General features: G+C 45.8%; 2 protein-coding genes across 2 annotated transcripts; one reads left to right on the top strand and one right to left on the bottom strand.

Moving 5' to 3' along the window:
• The first annotated feature begins 75 nt into the window (after positions 1-75).
• On the top strand, positions 76-18672 carry LOC137903463 (zinc finger MYM-type protein 4-like). Its single transcript, XM_068747614.1, has 16 exons — positions 76-483; positions 1763-1923; positions 8668-8848; positions 9018-9212; positions 9745-9904; positions 10036-10151; positions 10623-10760; positions 10956-11106; positions 11207-11379; positions 11587-11722; positions 12807-12913; positions 17042-17164; positions 17469-17583; positions 17659-17907; positions 18166-18286; positions 18468-18672. Exons 1-16 carry the CDS (start codon positions 76-78, stop codon positions 18670-18672), a joined length of 2739 nt encoding a protein of 912 aa, XP_068603715.1.
• A 2105-nt stretch (positions 18673-20777) lies between these two features.
• illr4 (immune-related, lectin-like receptor 4) lies at positions 20778-22882 on the bottom strand. The gene is made up of 5 exons (XM_068747613.1): positions 22840-22882; positions 21716-21781; positions 21277-21428; positions 21078-21202; positions 20778-20970 (listed from the first exon to the last, which is right to left on the bottom strand). The coding sequence occupies exons 1-5, from the start codon at positions 22880-22882 to the stop codon at positions 20778-20780; spliced, it is 579 nt and encodes a 192-aa protein (XP_068603714.1).
• Positions 22883-24100: the final 1218 nt, after the last annotated feature.

Here is a 24100-nt window from a genome sequence, read left to right as displayed (position 1 = left end):
CTTAAAATAACTCGTTTTTCCTTCCAACTCGTCGAGTTCTTCCGAGTTGAGCTCGGAAGAACAAGCAATGTCGATATGACGATGAGTTTCAGTGATGAAGATGAGGACACGAGTGTGGAATTTGACATTGACAGTGATGAAGATAATGTCGGAAATGAGAGAAAAGACGGCAATAGTGACACAAAAAAAGAGGATAACAGCAGCCGTGCTAAGAAGATTGACAGTTCAGTTTACAGTCGCAGCTCGGGGGCAGACCGCGAGGACGGCAGGGACACCGGGGCAGACCGCGAGGACACAGTGGACACCGGGGCAGACCACGAGGACACTGTGGACACCGGGGCAGACCGCGAGGACAGCATGGATTCTAGTGCAGACAATGACGACGCCGTGGATTCTGGTGCAGCGGAAGAAACGGAACAAAGCAAATGGTTGGACACAGAGAGCAGAGGATTCTCTGCCACCTTGGAGACGGGTAAAATCAACGTAGAGAAAATGTCTGAGGCTATACCAAATCTAGAATATTTAAAAGTAAATCGGCAAACTTTGACCTATTAGGTGTTCAAATGTAAAGTCAGGAAATTACAAAAGAGCTAGCTAGAGACTAAGATCTAAAACTTTAATTCTCACGAGACTCAACATCCATCCAGAGTTTTTAAGATATTCCACCTAAAGCTAAAAGTGGTCCTCAGTGGAATCTGGAATCATTCTAAGAGCTGCATATGAACATGGTTTTAAACCTGCATTTGATTTCATTACTTAAAGCAATGAAGAACAAATTATTATCTGCAAACTATCGGCTGACTGGAATGAAAGAACTGAAGATATGTCTCCAGAAACTGGACATTGTGAGTATCTGATTTAGATTTTGTGAAATGGAAATTATAAATGTAAATAATACACACAGTCTCAAAAATACCTGATTTTCTGTTTGGACGTGAAATGAAAGTCATTTTCTGAACAGGATCCACAGTTTTCACTCGTGTGCCGTTTGTTTTTTTTAAGGGCAAGTTGCAGACTCCGATCCTCATTTCCCAGCTGCCGCCTCTTTGCCAGTCTGTTCCTTTGCCAGCGACAGATCGGCCCGACCGGTGTCCAGCATCATCTGCTGCTTCCATCCACGGGAGAGACGAACCTGATTCTGCAAAGGTAGGCGGACACAGTTCATCTACGCTGAAAAGATCTTCCTCTTTCGGCTCGTCCCGTCAGGGGACACCACAGCAAATCGACCTTCTAGTCGATTGCATGCTTAATTCTGGCAAAGTTTTATGCCGGATCTCATTCCTGCTGCAACTCTGCTTTTATCCTGGCTTGTGACCGGCTCGAGGGAGACACTACCCGTGAAGGCTGCATTAATCGCTACATATTAATACTTAAACCTTCTTTGAATCTTTTTAAAGCCAGAACTACTACAACTAAAGTGAAGAACTACCCAGATGAAGTGTGCGCAAACACTTTTATCCAAAAGAAAAGTAAACATTTTTAAAAGACCATGCATTTTCTCTTTCAAATTATTATGGGGTGGCTTCCGGAGACTTGGACAGCACCATCCACGCTGTGTGAAGTCACTTAATATTTTGGTTGTTTGCTTACGTTCTCCAGTTGTTTTGTAGAAATTGGACAGTATGTTATGCAAGAGGAAATTAAGAGTGATTATCATTATCTACTAAGACAATAATGTTTCATTTTAGTCAATGACAAGAAGAAGCAAAATGTGATTTGGTTTATCAAATAATCTGTGTTCATCCATGTTCTTGTATATCAGATGCTGCAGATGACCTGTTCACACTGCAAGAAGAATATGCTGAAAGGCCAAACCGCTTTCCAGAAGAAGGGATTCACGGATCTCTTCTGCTCAAAAGTCTGCCTGTTTGTGGTTTTCCCCGTAAACAAATCAGTCACCAAGAGCTGTCATTTCTGCCACAAGTGAGTCCGAACAATCACCTTATCTTGAAGTACTTCACCACCGATCTTGCCCAACCTTCATGTAGCATGAAGAATGAATGTCTGTTCTGCAAATGTTCATGCATTCACTGATTTCCAGCAGAGATAAACTTGCTGTTTGCTGAATCAATCAATTAATGTTTATTCCTTTAATATGCTGATTTGAACTTTCAACCATTTCTCTCTTTGTCTGCGTAAGAGAATAATCTTCAACAATTTATGTGAAACTATCAGCAGTCCTCTCAAAGTGCATGACTTCACCCAAACACACATTCAGTGCATTTGCTTTTTTAGCCATCTGTGTGTCAAATAGATGTCGAAGCAAAGGGAGGGGTGTGTTAGTATCATGAACTACCATTGTCGTGTTCAACAGGCATACAGGTGCATTACAAAAAAAAAAATTAGGAAGTGACAACTAAATAAAAATATTTCAGCCTTCGTATCAAAGAAATAGAAAAAACGAATCTCAAAATATCAGAATACTTCACGTCAAGTTGATTCACGATTATGCAGTAGCAAGAGCTTCTCAAGGACTGGACTGTGGCTGAAGTCAGAGCATCAAGGTCCAGCAAACACAGGCGTGTCCGGGAAAAGGCTAAGAATGTTGTCCCTCCTAAGACGGCAGCCTAAACCTGAAACGCTATCCAGGCAGTTTGTGCAGATATTCTTCCACAACACAACAAAACGCTGCAAAATCTGATTTGGGCTGAGCCTTACTAAGATAATCACATTTACACAGGTGTCAAAAATCATTGACCAAATGAACCGGAGACATTTTATTAAGCTCGTCTCTTGTCGTTCTGCCAGGGAGGAGCTGCAGCTTCTGGATCTCATCATGGCTGCAGTTGATGTGAATGGAACGATGAAGGACTTCTGCAGCGTGAGCTGTCTGGCTGCTTTTAAGTCCAACGCGTTCTCCCACCGACCTCCACCGTCAGCCTGCACAACGTGCGGCAAGTCCTGCACGCTAACAGGAAATGTATTTCTATTTTATTTCTCTTTACATTTCAGATCATCACCTCTTTACTTTCACCATAACTTCTTGCATGCTCACCGTCCTCACTGTTCCTGTGTTATCTTCTCCAGGCCTCATGCGAGTTGACCCTAAACGGCTCACTCCACAGGTTCTGCAGCGTCTCCTGCTTGAAGGGTTTCTGCCGGGACGACCCGGCTGTCTGCGACAACTGCAGCACCAGCTGCTCTGAGAAACCGCTGAAGCTGAAGCTGGAGGACGAGACCAAACGCTTCTGCAGTGGCGTGTGTTTGAAGGCGTTCAAGGAGGTGCAGAAATATGAACGTTATCGTCACTTTGATTGAAAAAGAGAAAATAATCTGTTCATGAGTATGCAATAATGATAATGATGTACTTTTAAACATGAAATGAATATCAACCAAGGAGAAAAGCTCTCTGCAAAGAGCTGCAAGGCGAGGCGCTCACTGAAGGAGAGTTTTATCGTGTATCTGAATTTAGAATTACTTTTATACTATTATCAATCAGAAAATGAAGACGTCCCACCTGTGCAAGGTGTGCCTGATATCCCGACCGGTGTCAGACATGGTTCATCACAAAACCAGCGATGGCATCGTGGAGCTCTTCTGCAGCCAGTCCTGTGTGACATCATACAAGCCGCCACCCAAAACCAAAGGTACAGCGCATTAAATCATCTGCTCCCAAATTACAGTAGGAATGGTAGCAATCATCTGTCTTTGACCTCGCCGTGTGGTGAGGTGAGCCCGTGGAGCGTTACTGGGTGTTACCGAGTCAACGTCGTCTTCAACTTGTTAGTAGATGTGTTTTTGACAGTGGCTTACGAGCGCATCCATTCTCAGCACTTCCTTTCTTTCTTCAGAAGACATGAGTCTGGAAAACAAGAGGAAAAGAGGCACTCAGCCGACAGAAAGTTTAAGTACTGTGAGTAAATGTTCCGTATTAAAGAGATTCAGGATTAATGCTTGATCGCTGGCGACTTCTAACCACTGCACCATATCTGTGCATCCGTCCCACAGGAGGACGAACGGATGACCTCGGCCTCCGCTCCAAGCAAAACGGATGCAGCTGCTGAAATGGACACGGCAACAATCACGTTTACGGTCGATGTGACTAACTGCTGCCGGTGCAAAAAGGAAATGGGATGCGGAGAGACGCTCTACCGGCCCAAGAAATCAGAAGATGTGCTTTGCTCCACCTCTTGTCTTTCTGAAAGGCATCCCCACGTCAAATTATTCACCAAAAATTGCTACAACTGCTTTCAGTAAGTGCAGGATAGTTTTCCTGTTTGTCTTCATGCCACCTCTCTTCAATGTCATTCAGTGATTTATTTAGTTTTTGTTGTCGAGACTGACAGAAAAGAGGATTGAGAGTCAGCAGGTTTTTCTAAAAGTGTTTATAGTTATCCACCGTTCCAAGCAACAGAGATTATAAAAACAAAATACATTATTTTGTTGCGTGTTTGCAGTTATGAGAATTCTGTGATTTTCTTTGTCTCTGTGATGACTATAAAATCTCCAGGATGTGTGTTGCGCTTCGGACAACAGGAGCGATTGTAGTTGAGATCTTTTGCTGTTTATACCAGGGGTGGTTCTCGGGTCAGACCCCAGAGGGAGGACAGATTTTTATGTCTACGGAATTTATTTATTGCCATGACAAAACTAGGTCGGCAAAGAAAATGCACACGGCAGGGAATTGTGCCAACCGACATAAAACATGATTAATTTCTTCATCGTTTGTGTAGGACTGTCGACGTACCAGCAGTTCTAATTAAACAGACGAGGCAGAGTAGATAAATACAATTCAATCACCTAAGGCTTATACAATATTCTGAACTTTTAAATCGCATCTAATTTTAACGTCTCTGCTCCTAACTGACCCAGTTCTATCTGGATCTCTTCATGCCAGGTTGATAACGCAGCCCAATAAGATGATCCTTGCTCCTGTGGACAATTCAGGAACCAAAAGGCGTTGTGCGGCGATGCCTGTCTGTCCGCTGTCAACTCCAGGAGGAAAGTGGCTCCACCTGAACTCCGAACTCCAGCAGAACCTCAGACGGCCTGCGAGATGTGCAACAGATTAGCCATTGTAAGAACACAGCTGGCTGGCCTGCTGGTGTGGTTAATGTGCAGTCCACACTTGCGCATGTCGTGTAGCACAGATGGGGGTGCATTATGGGTTACGATGGGACCTTCATGCACCGGTAGTTATTTTAAAGCCGTGTGGTCAGTGCAGATTCACAGCCCTCTCAGGACCAGCTCGCTGAATCAGCGTTATTGTGCTTGTCTCATTCAGAAGCGGATTTCCTTTAGCTCCAGTCTCAGCAATAAGCACAGTTATTAGAGCAGAAATTATTCATGACTCAAAAACGGGTAAATTATTGTTTTGTGTGAAACATTTTGCAGACAAGTTCTGACGTTCTTTCTGTTTTTCTTTGATTTCTGTCATCCCCAGTGCAAATTTGCGGTGAACCTGGATGCTTTGACGTATAGACTTTGCAGCAATTCTTGCCACATCAACTACCACAAAGTCAACAACTTGCCCATGCTCGTTTGTGAAGTGTGCTCCTCCATCTGCCCCGACAAGCACCTCACACTGAAGATGGAAGGCAGCAGCAAAACCATTTGCACTGAGGAATGTCTGGTCAAGTTCAAAGAGGTGCAGAAAGATCAGTCATTTACACGTTCCAATTATTATTAAGAAAATAACTTCATGACAATCTAACCAGCATGTTTTTTTTTTAATGTGCCTGATTAAGACCATGTCCAAATTAAGATAATTTAAAATCAAATAAAAAATATTAAATAGAATATCTCGGATTAGATCAAAAATGGCATCTCATCTTCCCACAGATGATCTTTTGGGTTATTTTCAATAGAGTTGACTGGTCAATCAAACTCGGTAACGTCACAGTTTCTGAGCTGAACGCGACATGACAGCCGATCGGATTAACAACATGGACAAGGTCCCCTCATGTTTGACATCCTCGTCGGCTAAAGTGTCGCAGAGAAATGGCAGGAAGTGTGAATATAGCGACAACTGGTCATGAGAAATTGCACTTCACAGTGGTGCTGGCATGTTGTGCAGATGGATCAAAAAAGCCACGCCCAAGATCCAATCATCCCACACGGTCGCCGTGGCCGTGAATGAGAGTTAGTCACCTTTATCTTGCAGTGCTACACTAAGCATCCTGCTTGTGATAGACGGCATGCGAGCGCACATAACGCCACAGTTCAAAGATAAATTAAACGTTTGCAACTCCGTACTGACTGATATATGTTCACACGGTACCTTTTTCTACCACACGTTGTCATTCCATTAACTTTCCGTGACGAATGTCAGGTCATGCTTCCCTTGACTGTTCTCCTGTGTCCTGAAACTGACAGAGTTTCACGGTTTTCATGCTGAATGAGAGCATTTTACTCAATCTTCACATGAAATATTCTATTTGAGGTAAATTCTCTGAGCTCTATAACATAATTAGAAAACAAAAATAAAAGAAATGCTTGAACTGCTTCTGCTCACATGTAATCATGAATGTTTTGCTTGTGTAAAGAGATGAATAACAACGCTTGAATTTTAGACCTATGACCTGCACGACCATTGATCACTCCGAGTCGGCCTGACCCAGCTCTGTGCCTCACTCCTTTTTTCTGCTTCTCGTTTGTCATTTCATGTCAGAAAACCGAGACTCCTCAGCTGTGCCTCGCCTGCCAGACGACCCATCAGATGTCAGACATGGTTGAAAGTCAAAATGAAGAGGGCTGGTTGGATTTCTTCTGTAGCAACAGATGTTTGCTGGTACACAAGGCTCAGTCTCTCACTGGCTCAGGTACTACCGTACATTCTTTTCTTCCTATTTGTATTTCATTGATACTTTCACTCTTCAATCTTATCTTCTGTTGCTTCTTGAGTTTGACTTTTGATAGCAGTTTACGAGACAATATTATTTGGGCCAGCATATTTAATTTGGATGCGTTTCTGGTGTTTGAGAAATCCCCCTCTGTAGACCATCGTCTGATTTTTCACGTGTTTGTAGAAAGCAAAAGCCCGACGTCAGACGACAAGGACACTGAAAAAGTGACGCCATTACTGCTAAATTTGGTGAGTGCGGTGTGCGTCTATTAAAGTGTTGATCTCCGGTCATAAACACAGAAAATTAATCTGTCTCTCTTCACTCCTCTAGAAAAAAGAAGAGCCAGATGAAGGGTACGACCAGAATATATTTTCCTCCGCACCTGCAAGAGACATCAAGGATGAGCCGAAAATGGATAAGGTCAGACATATACCACAAGTACAGATGAAATCTTCTTGACAAGTGTTGGGAAGATTAGCATTCAAATGTTTATACTTATAAAGCCGAGTACGCGTAACTGAGTCCTAAAAACATTCTTCTTGATTGATAAGATGGACGAGGATCGTGATATCGAATGGTTTCGAAAGAAGAGCAGAGGTATGAAAGGGAGAAATAAAGTAATCAATACAAAGACAGGATGAAAGAATGCAAAACGTGACAATTAGACAAGACAAGACCGACAAGACAGGGAAAAATTATTTTTTTCCAAGTATGTACTTTATTTGGCCCAGTGGTGCAGTGGTAAGCGCTGTTGCGAGGAGGTCGCGGGTTCGAATCCGGCTTGTGGCCTCTGTGAGGAGTTTGCATGTTCTCCCCGTGGGTTCTCCGGGTTCGCCGGCTTCCTCCCACCAACCTAATCATGCAGCTCAGGTGGATTGGTGACGCTAAATTGCCCGTGAGTGTGTGTGTGAGTGTGTGTGTGGCTGATTGGCTGTCTCTCTGCTGCCCTGTGGCAACTGGCGGCTTGGCCCGTGAGCCGATAACGGACGAAGCGGTCGGAAAATGAATGAATATACTTTATTTCACAACTAAATGCAAAAAGTTTCAGAAAGGGAAAATATCTTCCAGGCTCTGCACCTCGATTAGAGCTGCCTCTTCTTCCTTCCGACGGCCACCTCTGCAAAAGTTACTTGAAAATGTTTAAGAAAAACAAGGATGATATTATGACGATCATTCTATAGTCCTTCTGTTCTGTTTGTAGGATTGTACATATCGTCGATGTACTCCGCTCGTACTGGCGTGCCAAATCAATTACGCTGACACCACGGTCACATTTATCAATAATTTCACGCTTCATCGTCGTCGTGTGTTTCTCTTCTCGCTGCCATCCTTACCGCTCGCTTTCTTTGGACTCATCACTTATTAAGAGGAATATTCAGATACAGCCAAAGTCACTGAGCGAGTGAAGCTCTTGGAGCTCTTGCAGCATCTGGAAGTTGCTCGTGTCTCAGATTCATGCTCCATGTTCCTCTGCCTGAAGCAACGATCAGTTTAAAATCGATGATGATGTCATCATACTGACAAGTAAATCTGTGGAAGAGTCACTACAGTGCAGATTGTATTTGCTTTTGACAGGAGGATTTGGAGATTGGTTCGGTCTTCCCCTCGGTGGATTCCAGGTCGTCGTCGTCTGATCTGAACAGCATGGATTTGCCTGCATCTTACTCCAGCTGTAAAAAGACCCTCTTTGATGGAGAGAGCGTTTCTCAGAGAAAGGGCCACGCCGACGTCTTCTGCTCCAGATGTTACCAAATTAAACCAGCTAAAAACACCTGCCACTTCTGCCTTCAGTGGGTCACTGAGTATTTTATTGTGGGTGACTACATTTTTAGCGTCATAGATTGCGAACATTAATCTGATCCACTCTTCCTGGTTCTCTCAGGGCGATAACGCAGCCTAAGGACGTCCTCCGGGCTCCTGTGGATGCTGAGGAGACGATAAAGGAATTCTGCAGCCAGTCTTGTCTTTCCTCCTTCAACTGCAAGAGACTCATGGCCAACAGAATTCCCATTGTTCACGTCACATCACACTCGCAATGCAGCATTTGCAGCAAATATTGCATTGTAAGAGACGGAGAGACCAAATTCTGCTTCGTATTTCCATACTGTAATAATGCCATTGGCTTGCCTGCTGTAACTGATTTCGATTTGCAGACATTGTTTTCCAGCTTTTCATGGATGCGAACAGCCTGAATAATGCATGACACGCTGTCCTTTGCTTACCTGCCTACAGAGCAAACATGAAATCATTCACCAGGATGTTGCCCACAAGATCTGCAGTGACCCGTGTTACCACCGCTTCTGCAACATGAATAATGTGTCCGTCTGTGACAACTGTCACTCCCACTGCAGTTCGCCCGTCGTGCTCAAGATGAAAGGCGGCAGCAAGACGATGTGCAGCGCAGAATGTACGGCACAGTTCAAACAGGTATTTCAATCATGTCAAAGAACATTCGTGTGAATGAATGAATATATTTATTAGATAGAATGTTAGAGTACAAGTACAGTCACACAGTAGCATGTATTACAGTACAAATAAAGTCAAACATCCTGTTTAAGAGGAGCATTTCAAAAAAGCCCTTGCGGTCTTGTTTCCGTTGAAAGTCCTTAGTACATAAATCATCCACAATTAACAATACAAATAAAAATTTGTATTGTTTGCAGAGCTTCCTTGAAAGGTAATAGAAATGTTTAGCTTTTTTTAACGTGGAGGGTTAAAACAGGCTTATGTCATTTTAAAAAGGAACAAAAAAAAAATAGAAATACAGCTACTGCAACTACAAATACAACTACAAGAACTAAAATGTCATCTGTATTTGTGCGATCATTCCATGTTTTCCACTGCTTTTGTTGCACGTACCAGTTCTAAGGTGAGAGGTGCCCTGAATGCCTTCAGTTTCTCTGCATCGTCAAATAACTGGACTTTATATTTTTACTGTGACATTTCTATTGTCTTGCAGAAAACCCGAACACTGCAGCCGTGCAACATGTGCGGCAACTTCTGTTTAATGTTGGACATGGTTGAAAACAGGAACAGCGACGATGCGGTGGAGCTGTTCTGTGCCAGCAGCTGCGTGAAGGCGTCTAAGATCCAGGCCGTTTGTGCTTTTGGTACTGCAGGTACTCTTTCTTGTTCTTTTGATAATGCACTCAGTCATCCGTGTCTTTTTGTGTGACTGCAGTATTTGTGAGGATAGATTGCTTTTCCGTGTTTCCGACTTTCTATCCTGAAGCCTGTTTGTCCTCGACAGGCGTTCCGTTCAGTTGTGACAACTGTGGGAAGGCGACCGCCCCGGTGTGCCACCTCGCCATGTCGGATGACTCCATCAGAAGCTTTTGCACTCTCGCCTGTGCCATGACTTTCAAGGTGAAACGCCCTGCTGCATGTAGAGTGTGGAAACTGATTCCCGATGACGCCTCCTGGAAATCACCAATGTTTAAAAATGAAATGCTGTGACATGTTTTCAAGTGCGTTGCTCTTAAGCAGGAGCGAGTGAGCTTGCGGCTCTTTCAATCTTTGCTTGGATTCATTGAAAATGGAAACATTCTGAATATTTTCCATTTCTTACTTTCTTTACTTCACAGTGGGAAAAAAACAAGAAGAAGAAACGGGGCATTCATTATGAATGCCTGATTAGTCTTTATCAGTTCTCTATTGCTTAAAATATAGCAAATGATCAGTGATTCGCTCAAGAAGACTATAATCATTACATTTAATGACTGGCTCTATAAAATGATTTTGTAATACCAACAGAAGTACGGATTAAGCTTAAATATGTGGAGAAGACTTCAATTGCCAACCAATAACTATTAAAAACACATTTTTTTTGTGCTACAGGACAAACAGAATTCTATCACCACCCAGACGGCAGCCTCCAATCAAACCCAGGGGGATTTCTTCAAAGCCCCAGAGAAACTGATTTGTGCCCAGTGTGGGTGCCCTTTATACGTTGTACCCAACGTCATCGAGAGAAAGGTGCGTTGGGTCTGATTTCTAACTAGAAGCCGCGAGGAAACATCAAGATGTCCTGTGGATCAGCTGGTTCGGTCTGTGGGGATGAACCCTTGAAGTGGATCTGATTGAATCTCTTGTCGACTTACTGGTGTAAATGCGTTGACGTGAAGACTTCTCTCACCTGCAAGCATCCTTTGTTTGTGTGTTTGTGCACAGGACAAAATTTACTTTGTGTGTAGCCTCACCTGCTGTGAAGAATTCAAGAGGAGCAACGAGTTCAAGGGGAAGTGTGACTATTGTAAGAACGAAGGGATCATCAGCAAAAGCAAGAGGGTGGACAAGGAGAACCGCCACTTCTGCAGTGACGGTAAAACAGAAAAACAGGAAAAAGAAGAAAGGAGGCAGAAATGCATCCAGGACATAAAAGAAAAAGCGTTCGGGCCCTGCAGCTCTTTCATTCTTTCCAGGCTGCAGGGAGCTCTTTTGCCAGGAGCTGGAGAAGAGGTGGGGGAGCCACTGCCAGTCATGTGCTTACTGTTACTCCATCTCTAAGACGGTGGTGACAAGAAAGCATAAAGGCAAAAAGGAGACCTTCTGCTCTGGAGAATGCCACTCAAAGTACACCAAGCTCCTTCGTCTTGTAAGTGCTTTTATTAGTTATGCAATGTGAGGTACAGGTTAGAGAAAATGTTTCAATTACAGACGCGGATTTAAAAGGAGTTGGTTGGTTTTAGTAACTTTATAGTTCCATTTGCTGTAAATAATAGAGCATTATTTTAAGAGGCGGAGGCGTGCGGAAGAACAGGTAACGAAAGTAACTCGACTCCTTCCTCCTCGGTTTTCCCAGGCTGCTAAGTGCGATGCCTGCGGTCACCAAAGGAAGCTCAGGCAGAGTCTCGCCATGCTGGGGGATGTCAAACACTTCTGTGACCTGAAATGTCTCCTGCAGTTTTGCAGCAAAAAGGTCCAGCTAGCCGACACAGGTACGCTTTGTTGTTGTTGTTGTTGTTGTTGTCGTTGTTGTGATGTGCCATGAGACAAAGGTCACAGAGCCAACCTGAACTGTTCAACCTTGGTGCTCCTGTGTAGGAGAAGCAGCCTTTTTGCAGTGATTTTCACTAAGCTGCAAACTCCTCTCTGTCTCCTGCCAGCAGGATCTTCACCTCCAAGGCCTGCTGACTCAGCAGAATCCTTCCCTGTCATCACGAACATCATCTCGCTCGCTGGGGTTTTGGGCCAACAATCCAGCGCTTCAGTCAGATCTGCACAGCGTGGTACGCACTCACACACATTATGGAGGCTCGAGGTGTTGAAGCGCCTTTACCTGTGGGAAATGGAGGCCTTGATATGCTTCTGTTCCGTTTGCTCAGGTTTTGTTATTCTGTTGTTCCTCCACAGTCTCTGTCCCTGACGTTCCGACAAAGGTTGTTGGACATGTAAGTTTACTTCAGTTGTTTTCCACACATTCGTCCCTCTGTTGTAAATTAATCTGTTTTTGAAGCACATAGTTTTATTTAACCAAGATATTATCTTAACGGACAGTTAAGCAGTTTTCTTCTAAAGTCACAGTCGGGGGTGGGAGACGCTCAGATGTTAGGAGAATGTCTTGCTGATGTGTTCCAGGCGGCACGTGAACATAAGTTCATGCAACGTGCCGTTATTTTTTAAGACAGAGCTGGATGCCTGACTCCACCGCGTTCCAGTGAACCAATTAGAAAACAAGTTTAATGCCTACAAGGGAACTTGTTCATCCTTCCCGTCAAGGGTGGTAGAGGCCAAATGATTATGAATTAGCTGCTGACAGGAGAATAAAACTTGAGTCCTCGACGCTGCCTTCATGATTTCCATGTTTTTCAGGTCGGTGTTCAAACCGTCTCCAAGGAGCTGAAGAACAAGTCCATACTGTGCACACCGTTGGTCCACAACAAAGGCGTGTCCTGCACAACACACACCGTCGACGCCCAAGCACAGACAGGTCCATTTCACTTTTCTTTTCTTTTTTTTTTATGCTTCTGTTTTGAATGCATGAAGTTTGATGTTGTTTCTGTTTTCTTTTCTCATGTTCAGACGACATTGGACCCAAAGTCCTGCCGATCCCGGTGCCGGTGTACGTTCCTGTGCCGATGACCATGTTCAACCAGTTCGTACCGCAGCCCTTGAGCCTTCCTTTGCCGGTGCGTGACACACAAGCTACCGTAATTGCTGGACTATTATGCGCACCTGTGAAAAAGCCGCACCCACTGAATTTTAAAAAAATATTTATTTTGTACAAAAATAAGCCGCACATATTCGGAAACTGCAGGTGTCTACCGGTACATTGAAACAAATGATATTTAACGGAACACGGCTCGTAACGATATCCGCAGCAGGTCTCCAAGGTGAACAGCCTCTGGCATGTTAGATCAAGGGAAGTCGGCAAATCAGATCCGTAACTTCGGGATAAGGATTGGCTCTGAGGGCTGGGTCGGTCGGGCTGGGGTGCGAAGCGTGGCTGGGCTCGAGGCCCGGCTGGGGGAGCAGTCGCCCCGTCGCCCTCCCCTCTCCGCCCGTCGGAGGCTGCGCGGCGCGCGCGCCCGCCTGGCGGGGTGTCCCCGTCCCCCTTGCCCCCTGCCCCTCATCCTCCGTCCGCACGAGCGTGGTGCGGCAGGGGTGGGGACGCCCGGGAGGTCGAGGGGGCGGGTTCCTTCCCCGCGGGGCGGCGCGTCCGACGCCGCGTAGGGGATGGCGGGCAGGCGACGGGGACCGGGTACGGCGGTCCGGCGGCGGCGACTCTGGACGCGCGCCGGGCCCTTCTCGCGGATCTCCCCAGCTACGGCACCCGCCCGGGGGGAAAGCCCCGGACGGGCGGGCGTTAATTTCGTAACGAAAATAAATAGGCTTTAACAAAACACGGCTCGTAACGAAAGTGGGAAAATATACATAAATTTGCCGCGTCATTGCATAAACCGCAAGGTTCAAAATATTGGAAAAAAGTAGCGGCTTATACACCGTGAATTACGGTAGTTTTTCTTTGATCACTTACAAATAACAATATCTATGGGTTTACGTCATTCAGTTTCCAAAAAGCTCTTCTTCAATGTGATACTATTTGAACAGTCAAAACTTGAATACCTTTATTTTATTTCAAATCTTCAAAATAAAGATTTCTATCCTTCAAATATCCCCCAAACATGTTCCTTTTTCCTATCATCTAACCGAAGGTGTGACTGTTTTCTGCTCTTGTTTTCATGCTTTGAACAAATCGTGATTTTAAATCCGCTGCCTCAGACCTACAGCAGTGGTTCGGTCTCCTCCGTATGCTTACCCTGGATTTTAAACACACCATCCATCCATCCATTTTCTTCCGCTTATCCGGGGCCGGGTCGCGGGGGCAGCAGCCTAAGCAGGGAAACCCAGACTTCCCTCTCCCCGGCCACTTCTTCTAGCTCTTCCGGGGGGATCCCGAGGCGTTCCCAGGCCAGCCGAGAGACATAGTCTCTCCAGCGTGTCCTGGGTCTTCCCCGTGGTCTCCTCCCGGTGGGACGTGCCCTGAACACCTCACCAGGGAGGCGTTCAGGAGGCATCCTGAATAGATGTCCGAGCCACCTCATCTGGCCCCTCTCAACGCGGAGGAGCAGCGGCTCTACTCCGAGCTCCTCCCGGATGACTGAGCTTCTCACCCTATCTCTAAGGGAGAGCCCAGCCACCCTACGGAGGAAGCTCATTTCAGCCGCTTGTACCCGGGATCTCGTTCTTTCGGTCACTACCCAAAGCTCGTGACCATAGGTGAGGGTAGGAACGAAGATCGACCGGTAAATCGAGAGCTTCGCCTTTCGGCTCAGCTCTCTCTTCACCATGACGGATCTGTGCAGAGTCCGCATCACTGCAGACGCTGCACCGATCCGTCTGTCGATCTCTCGCTCCATTCTTCCCTCACTCGTGAACATGACCCCGAGGTACTTGAACTCCTCCACTTGGGGCAGGATCTCCTCCCCGACCTGGAGGGTGCACTCCACCCTTTTCCGACTGAGAACCATGGCCTCGGATTTGGAGGTGCTGATTCTCATCCCGGCCGCTTCACATGCGGCTGCGAACCGATCCAGTGAGAGCTGGAGGGCACGGCCTGATGAAGCCAACAGGATCACATCGTCTGCAAACAGCAGCGATCCAATCCTGAGGTCACCAAACCGAACCCCCTCAACGCCCTGGCTGCACCTAGAAATTCTGTCCATAAAAGTTACGAACAGAATCGGTGACAAAGGGCAGCCCTGGCGGGGTCCAACCCGCACTGGAAATAGGTCCGACTTATTGCCAGCAATGCGGACCAAGCTCTGGCACCGGTCATATAGGGAGCGGACACCCCGTATGAGGGGGTCCGACACCCCATACTCCCGGAGCACCCCCCACAGGACTCCCCGAGGGACACGGTCGAATGCCTTCTCCAAATCCACAAAACACATGTGGACTGGTTGGGCAAACTCCCATGCACCCTCAAGGACCCTGCCGAGGGTGTAGAACTGGTCCACAGTTCCACGGCCAGGACGAAAACCACATTGCTCCTCCTGAATCCGAGGTTCGACTATCCGGCGGACCCTCCTCTCCAGTACCCCTGAATAGACCTTACCAGGGAGGCTGAGGAGTGTGATCCCTCTGTAGTTGGAACACACCCTCCGGTCCCCCTTCTTATAAAGAGGGACCACCACCCCGGTCTGCCAATCCAGAGGCACTGCCCCCGATGTCCATGCAATGTTGCAGAGTCGTGTCAACCATGACAGCCCTACAACATCCAGAGCCTTAAGGGACTCCGGGCGGATCTCATCCACCCCCGGGGCCCTGCCACCGAGGAGCTTTTTGACTACCTCGGCAACCTCGGCCCCAGAGATAGAGGAGCTCACCCCCGAGTCCCCAGGCCCTGCTTCCTCACTGGAAGGCATGTCGGTGGGATTGAGGAGGTCTTCAAAGTAGTCCCTCCACCGATCTACGACGTCTCGAGTCGAGGTCAGCAGCGCACCATCCCCACCATACACAGTGTTGACCGTGCACTGCTTCCCCCTCCTGAGATGCCGGATGGTGGCCCAGAACCTCTTCGAAGCCGTCCGGAAGTCGTTTTCCATGGCCTCACCGAACTCCTCCCATGCCCGGGTTTTTGCCTCAGCAACCGCGGTAGCTGCACTCCGCTTGGTCTGTCGGTACCTGTCAGCTGCCTCCGGAGTCCCACAGGCCAAAAGGGCCTGGTAGGACTCCTTCTTCAGCTTGACGGCATCCCTCACCACCGGTGTCCACCAAGAGGTCTTGGGATTGCCGCCACGACAGGCACCGACCACCTTACGGCCACAGCACCGATCGGCCGCTTCAACAATGGAGGCACGAAACATAGTCCACTCGGACTCAATGTCCCCTGCCTCCCCCGGTACATGGTCGAAGTTCTCCCGGAGGTGGGAGTTAAAACTCCTTCTGACAGGAGATTCTGCCAGACGTTCCCAGCAGACCCTCACAATACGTTTGGGCCTGCCAGGTCTGTCCGGCATCCTCCCCCACCATCGGAGTTGGCTCACCACCAGGTGATGGTCGGTTGACAGCTCCGCCCCTCTCTTCACCCGAGTGTCCAAGACATGCGGCCGCAAGTCCGGTGAGACGACTACAAAGTCGATCATCGAACTGCGGCCTAGGGTGTCCTGGTGCCAAGTGCACATATGGACACCCTTATGCTTGAACATGGTGTTTGTTATGGACAATCTGTGACGAGCACAGAAGTCCAATAACAAAACACCACTCGGATTCCGATCAGGGGGGCCATTCCTCCCAATCACACCCCTCCAGGTCTCACTTTCATTGCCAACATGGGCGTTGAAGTCCCCCAACAGAACGAGGGAATCCCCAGAAGGAGCACTCTCCAGTACCCCCTCCAGGGACTCCAAAAAGGGTGGATACTCTGAACTGCTGTTTGGACCATAGGCACAAACAACAGTCAGGTTCCGTCCCCCCACCCGAAGGCGGAGGGAAGCTACCCTCTCATTTATTGGAGTAAACTCCAACATACAGGCACTGAGCCGGGGGGCAATAAGTATTGCCACCCCTGCCCGGCGCCTCTCACCAGTGGCAACTCCAGAGTGGAAGAGAGTCCAACCCCTCTCAAGAAGGGTGGTTCCGGAACCCTTGCTGTGTGTCGAGGTGAGGCCAACTATATCCAGTCGGAACTTCTCAACCTCGCACACCAGCTCAGGCTCCTTCCCCGCCAGAGAGGTGACATTCCACGTCCCTAGAGCTAGTTTCTGGAGCCGAGGGTCGGACCGCCAAGGTCCCCGCCTTCGGCTGCCGCCCAGCTCACATTGCACCCGACCCCTCTGGTCCCTCCTATGGGTGGTGAGCCCACGGAGGTGAAGCGGCCCGATGGAGCGCCGTACTCCCCCGACAACCTGTTTTACCTCTGCCTCAGCATACAACAAGTAAGAGGAGCAGTGCGGTTCACGTGCACACACTCACACACACACACACACACGCGCAATACAGAATGAAGCAGTGTAGTATTCTGGACTGGCTAATGAGATACAACTGGTATTTAGGCCCTTACTCTGTGAGATACTGGGAGTTAACCAGGTTAAAGGTGTGTGTGTGTGTGTGTGTGTGTTTCCACCTTTATATTGTCCCACTAGCGCCCTCTGCTGGATGGATGCATGCACACATACACAAACCTGTTCTTTTTCGGGCTGTAGAAGTATATTTGATTGTTATTTTGTCATTTCTCTGTAGTACCTCTTTGAGAACGGTCGTTGGGAGAACATATTCCACGATCAGGGCTACAACAACTTCATAGAAGGGATCACCAAGATCCTTAAAGGTTTCGAGCCCTCAGTCGCACCCATCAGTGAGTCCTCTTCTCCTTTTGTGCTGTTTCTGACTCGGGTGATGCGATTTATGACCGGGGCCTCTCCTCCTGCAGGTTACGTCCGTTCCCGTGTCGAGGAGGAGTTTCTGTGGGACTGTAAACAGTTGGGGGCGTACTCCCCCATCGTGCTCCTCAACACGCTCATCTTCTTCTGCTGCAAACACTTTGGCTTCACCACAGTCGAGCAGCACCGCCAGCTGTCCTTTGCTCACGTCATGTGCTACACCAGAACCAACCGGGACCAGAGCAAGACCGCCTTCCTGCGCTTCTACCCACAAATATCTGCATGCAAGACAAACGCAGGTACCAACATGCTACAGAGGGAGACGCAACCCCGATTACAAATCAAATTGTAATTGGTTCAACAGAAAGTGATACATTCCTAATCCTTTTTAACTTTGAGTCCAGTTGAACGCACAAGATAATAAATCAAATGTAGGCCGTCACAGTTCTTTCAATGTTTTTTGTTTTTAATGTATGATTAGTCTGAATTTGGCGGCATGTCTCGAAACACATGGATAGAAGAAGCTGTGTGTGTGTGTGTGTGTGTGTTACATACAGACGGCCACCCAGCCAAGAAGCATAAGCGATTGAACTGTGAAGACATCCTGGAGATGAAGGAGAACACGGAGAACCCGCTTCGCTGTCCAGTCAGACACTATGAGTTCTACCTCTCCAAATGGTTTGTAGCTTTATTTTATTTTTTTAATCTACGTTAGACATGTTTGAGTGTCTTTTCTTTGCGTCCACCACCTGATCATGATCATTTGAGTTATCGACAATTATTCGTCTGTGTGTGCTGCAAATGTAATCCCCGTCTCTTTTCTAAACATGGTGACCATCTTCATTTTCTCTCCTTCCAGCTCTGAGTCCGTAAACCGGGGAATCAACTCGTTCTACCTCCTTCCAGAACGCTCCTGTCTTCCCAGCAGCCCTCGGTGGTTCTCCTCCACCCCTCTGGACAACAGCACGATAGAGGCCATTCTTTTACGAATCCTCACCATCCGAGAGCTGCACGGGCGACCTCTGGACCAGCAGAGGTCAGACGGCGATGAAGAATCGCTGTGATCCGTCGCTGCGTTTAACCACTAAATAAATATGTTCTTTTCTGATTTATCATGTTTTATCGCCGTTTCTCACACATCAGAATGCGTTGCTTTCTGTCATGTTTGTTTAAATTGGACTTCAAATCATGGCAGCCGGATCGACTGCATCATCAAACCGCTCAGCTATCAGGAGGAATTCAACAGTTTACGTTCACGGACTCAAAGCATTTATTGTCATGTGGACAGTAAAACAGCTTTTCTCTTTTTTCATTTGCTTCAGGTATTAAAAGGAGGAAGAGGATAATGTATTTAGGCCTCGATCATTTCAATGATTGTTTTTGAGTTTATAATTGTTTTTTTCTTATACCTTGATATGCAGATCTCCAAGAACAGAGGACTATTAATATAGTAAATGTAGTACTATATTAATATAGTAAGGGCGCTGACTGCCATGTGATCCCACACAGATGTTCTTGTTTGTTTTACAGAAACGAGTATTTTAGTAGGTTTGTTTTGTACAATATACCGGTACTTTGTGAATTTCCCAAGATATCAATAAAGACATAAATCATCTTTCTACAATACGGCCACCCAAGGGTGGAACGGATTGACTCCCGCCCTCAAAACATGCACCTCTTTGGCCTCCTTCAAAAAGGCCCTAAAAATACACCTTTCAGGGGGACACAAACGGAGATAGCCATCACGACTCTCTCCGGGTCAAACCCCCCCTCCTTTTTTTTTGTCCACCTATGTTGCACGTATTAATTGCTTTAGTAATTTATTGTAATTTATGTAAGTTATTTATTGTCATCTCGCATCAGTGGTGTAATTTATTTTAGATTAATTGTTAGTTTGCACTGGCGGTGTAATAACATTTTATTTTTGTCTTTCTAATGTTACGTTGCATCAATTGCGTAATTTAATATTGGATTTATTTTTATTTGTATTGTTATTTGTATTGTTTTTTGTGGATGATTTATGTACGAAGGACTTTCAACGGAAACAAGCCCGCAAGGGCTTTTTTGAAATGCTCCTCTTAGACAGGATGTTTGACGTTATTTGTACTGTAATACATGCTACTGTTTGACTGTACTTGTACTGTAATACATGCTACTGTGTGACTGTACTTGTACTGTAATACATGCTACTGTGTGACTGTACTTGTACTCTAACATTCTATCTAATAAATATATTCATCATCATCATCATCGACGTACCCGTGACTTCAATCCCAGGACGAGTCTTTGACTTTCAGGATTCCTCAACAATGTTCAATACTGGCTCAAATTTTATCTTGTAGAATGTTTACGAACAAATTATCGCTGAGTCGCAGCAACACATTAAAACCAAAGACGACATTTGCTTGCTTTCAGTAATGAATAGATGAACGGAGATGGTAAATTATGAGCCAAAAATAATATAAAAGAACAAGAAGTTAAAGGACTTCTTACGCAGACAACATAGAACTGGATTATAATTATAAATCTATATAGACATGTATTTTTGTTACCAAAAAGAAGTGTATTTTGCATTAAACGGGATCTTTCAAGTGCCTCTTGTGTAAAGGTTTCATCCATGCTTGTCAGTGCTCGGGATTTGTTCTTTAGCTGTAGTACGAACACATTCTTTATTCTTGGATCACAGGTTCTCTACAGTATATCATCGCCTGTCTTTTTTTAAACTCCAGTTTCACTTACAACATTGCTATTGCAAGGGGGTGGTCACTTCCCACATGGGTTCCCTGCTTCAGCCTCACATCAGGGAAGGATCTTCTCCAGGTCCCATGACTCAGGAGATCTGATTTCGGTCTCTCCTATTTGGTTAAAAAACCATTTCAACTTGTAAATGTCATTGTGGGGAAAGAGAGCTCCTCCCACAACAAAATCAACTTCTCTCTACCTTTCATCTCATAAATATATTCATTCATCATAATCACCATGGGCTTGCTCTTTGTTGGGGACCCCCCCCCCTCGACCTGTTCAGCACACAGGCGATAGCAGTCATTTAGCAGCGCTCAGCAGAAATATAAAAGCAACACTTTTGTGTTTCACCCTTAATATGTTTAGATATTTACAAACTGAATCCAGTAGCTTAACTTACAAACCAAAAATAAAATAATAAAACCATTCAGCCGCACGTTAGAACGCCAATGTCCAGCGCTCGTTTCTCACAGACGTGTCTGTGCCGCACTTTGCATGACTTATCAAACCAGCTGCTCATTGTTGATGGACTTCCTTTCTCTCCCATCCTCGCACAGTCCTCTCCATCACTGTCTTCCTCCATCCAGTCATCTGGCTGCTTATAGGCCCAAAATGCCAAACTGTGAGAGACACAGCAGAATTTAGCAATAAAAAAACCAGATAACTCTCGAATGCTGTTTGTTAAAGAAAAAAAATTATATATATATAAAAAATGCGAAGGTCAGACCTGGAGTTCAGCGGTGAGTTGTCTACCCACAGCCACAGGCCCTCCTCCTCTGAGTCTGTCAGTCCAATCCAGAACTTGTCGTCTTTTGTCTCCATCTTCCCACTCAGCTGCTCCATCAGGAACAACTGGACAGGAAACAGGAAATGTGAAACCTGGCGTGAAGCGCCCGGGCTGCGTGCCGCTGCAGCCGTGTGCACACCTGCTCCTTTCTGCTGTTGATCTGGGCCAGATCTCCTCCTTGGCATCGGCATTCCTCTCTGGCCTCTTTCCAGGGCAAACTCTCATTGGAGAAAGAGTAGCACCGTCGCCCACGTTTCTGCCAGCCTTTTTGACACTTTGGACATTTTTGAGCTTTGAAGAGATCACGCTGAAGATTTAGTGTCACACGGAGGAACGCCTTTTTACTTTATCAGGATGCAAACATGTAAGAAAAGCAAAAGTCATACTTGATAGGTACTTGGAAAAATCCATGCATGTCGTCTTGTCTTCAGGGCATTGTTGTACGTCACATTTTTGCTCTGTTGTGAAAGAGGATAAAATGATTTCACTCTTGCGGGAACTTGTTGCAGACGCTCAGGAGAGGATCCCGTCAAGTCTAAATCCTGATTTGTGGAGACGGAACGCTCCGACGAGCTTACCTGACAGATTTGTGTTCACAGCCATCAGCTGTTGGAGATGCTCCGAGGTTTGAATGTTTCTATAAGCTGTGGGTAGGTTAAGGTTAAAGGTTAAAGGTTAAAAACGCCTTCGGTCTGCTCATTGGAAGAGAATCACAAGAAACTCTATTAAATATTTATTCTGAGCTGCAGATTCTCTGCCTGATGCCAGATCTCGACTGACATCGTGATCAATCAAAGGATGATTCAACCAGAAATGTCTCCGCGTATTGAACTGAGAGTTAATGTGTTGATATTCCCTGTTCCCAGTGTGTGCAAGACTATCTCATGTTCGTTTCAAAACGTTTTTTTCTTCCACATTCTTCTGTTGAATGCAAACACAAAACAAGCCCCGCCCCCAAACATTTCAATTTCCAATAAAAGCCTTCAAAGCCAAACATAGAATTACTTTTCTTAATGTCTGATCTTCATATTTAGCTTATCTATAATGTGAAATTGCTGTTGTTGTTTGTGTGCTTGTTTGTTTGTTTGCAGGGAAAGAATTTCCTCTTGAGGGATTATTATAATTATTGATCAGATTAAAAAAACCAACAACTACTGAACACTCACAGGTGAAAATGAGCCCGGCGACAGCAGCGGCTAGAAGAGTGCTGAGCATCGCTATGGCAACCTTCTCCGATGTCGCCTTTGACTCTCCTTGTGATGCCGGTTGTTGTTCAGAATCTTTGAAACACATAGAAAACAGTGTGTTTACATGTTTACATGTCAGGAGCCCACCGCTAAGGGTTTCTCTGAAAGGTCTGTCGACTTGAGGAAGACTTTGAAGTTGAGAATGAACCAATGGCTGCAATGAAGCAGAGGAACGTGGTGAAAGACAAATGCTGTAGACACACACACACACACACACACACACCCACACACACACACACACGCAGGATGCTTGCAAAATGATCGATTTCGAAGATGGCTAAACTTTTTTCTCAAGCTTTTCAGTGTCTACTTCCTGTTTACTTCCAGTCCCTCAACAAGCCTCCCTGCTGGACTGACTATATTTCGCTGATGTCATTAATGAAGAGCAGATTACGAGAATAAAAACTAGATGATTTTAACCCTTTAAATCTGCATTATTATAGCAATGAAAGCACGGTTGAACAGAGGCTCCACGTCCATGTCCATGTCCATGTCCATGTCCTGTCTGGTAAAGACAAACAAGAAAGACCCTCGGCATGCAACTGGAAACAAACCATATCCGAACTGTATGAAAATCACATTTGTGTCAGTTTCAGGTTGTTCAACCTTTTCCCGTATGAAGTAATCAGTGGCTTGAAAAGCAGTAGTGTCAAACTAACTTCTCCAAAACAGCATGTAAGTACGCTGAGGTTAAAAAAAAAGCACTCTATCCTTTCTTTGCATTAACTTTTCAATTCATTTAAACAAACACTGTTTTTTTTTTTTTTTAACCCACCAGGGACATCTGTGGACGACTTGGTCTTCAAGATCCTGATGTCCGAGTACGTGGTTTCAGGTTCTGAGGGAGCTGCCGCTGGGTCAGAAGAACCAATGAATAAAATGATGATGAGAGTGACGTCAATATGTGCAGATCAGTCAGTGTAACAAAGCATATACATCATGTCACACTCAAACTCTGACACACACAGCGAGACAGAGGACATGATCCCACCACAGAAACACCCAACAAGCGACATCAGATGTTCGCCAAACACAAAAGAAGAGGAGCGTTAGTTCTCCACACCTCCACTACGTTGGCTTCTCTCACTGGAAAAGAGACAAAGCTTTGTTCTCCTGCAAGAAGGGACAGTTTGCAGATGCATCCAGAGGAAGACACAAGGGCATCACTAGAGTGGGAAAAAAACACTCTGGTTTTATTTCCATCTAGTCTGAACATTGTGAGGACGTCTCTGTCCGCGTGAGCTGTGTGCAGATTAACTTGTGATGGATCATGTTCTATATTCCGCTTTGTAGTTCCTCGTTGTGAACCTCATATTTGTTTCACGAAGGGTCACTGACCTGATACCGGGTCCAACTGTTACCGGTTTATTTCTGTAGACCATGGAGCAGGCGTAGACTTGACTCCAACACGTCGTGGAGTTGGCGGCGAAAGAGTGTGATGCTGAAATCTACGTGCGTTTATGTCGTGTTTTTCTTGTTACCGTTAGCAACAAAACTCAAAAGTTTATGGACGGATCTTTATGACATTTTCAGGGAATGTTACCAGGAACAGATGATTAGATTTTGGTGATAATCCGGAAGAGATTCTGGATCACTTCGGAATTTTCATTACCATTGCAGTCGAAGGAGCTTCAAAATTTGCTCCTCAATATCTCGGTTGATTATTGACCAATGTTTGTGGAATTTGACACAGTCATGTAGGGTGGGGGCCTCTAT

Source organism: Brachionichthys hirsutus, chromosome 13 (assembly GCF_040956055.1).
Source record: "Brachionichthys hirsutus isolate HB-005 chromosome 13, CSIRO-AGI_Bhir_v1, whole genome shotgun sequence".
NCBI lineage: Eukaryota > Metazoa > Chordata > Actinopteri > Lophiiformes > Brachionichthyidae > Brachionichthys > Brachionichthys hirsutus.
This window is presented reverse-complemented; position numbering and strand designations above follow the sequence as displayed.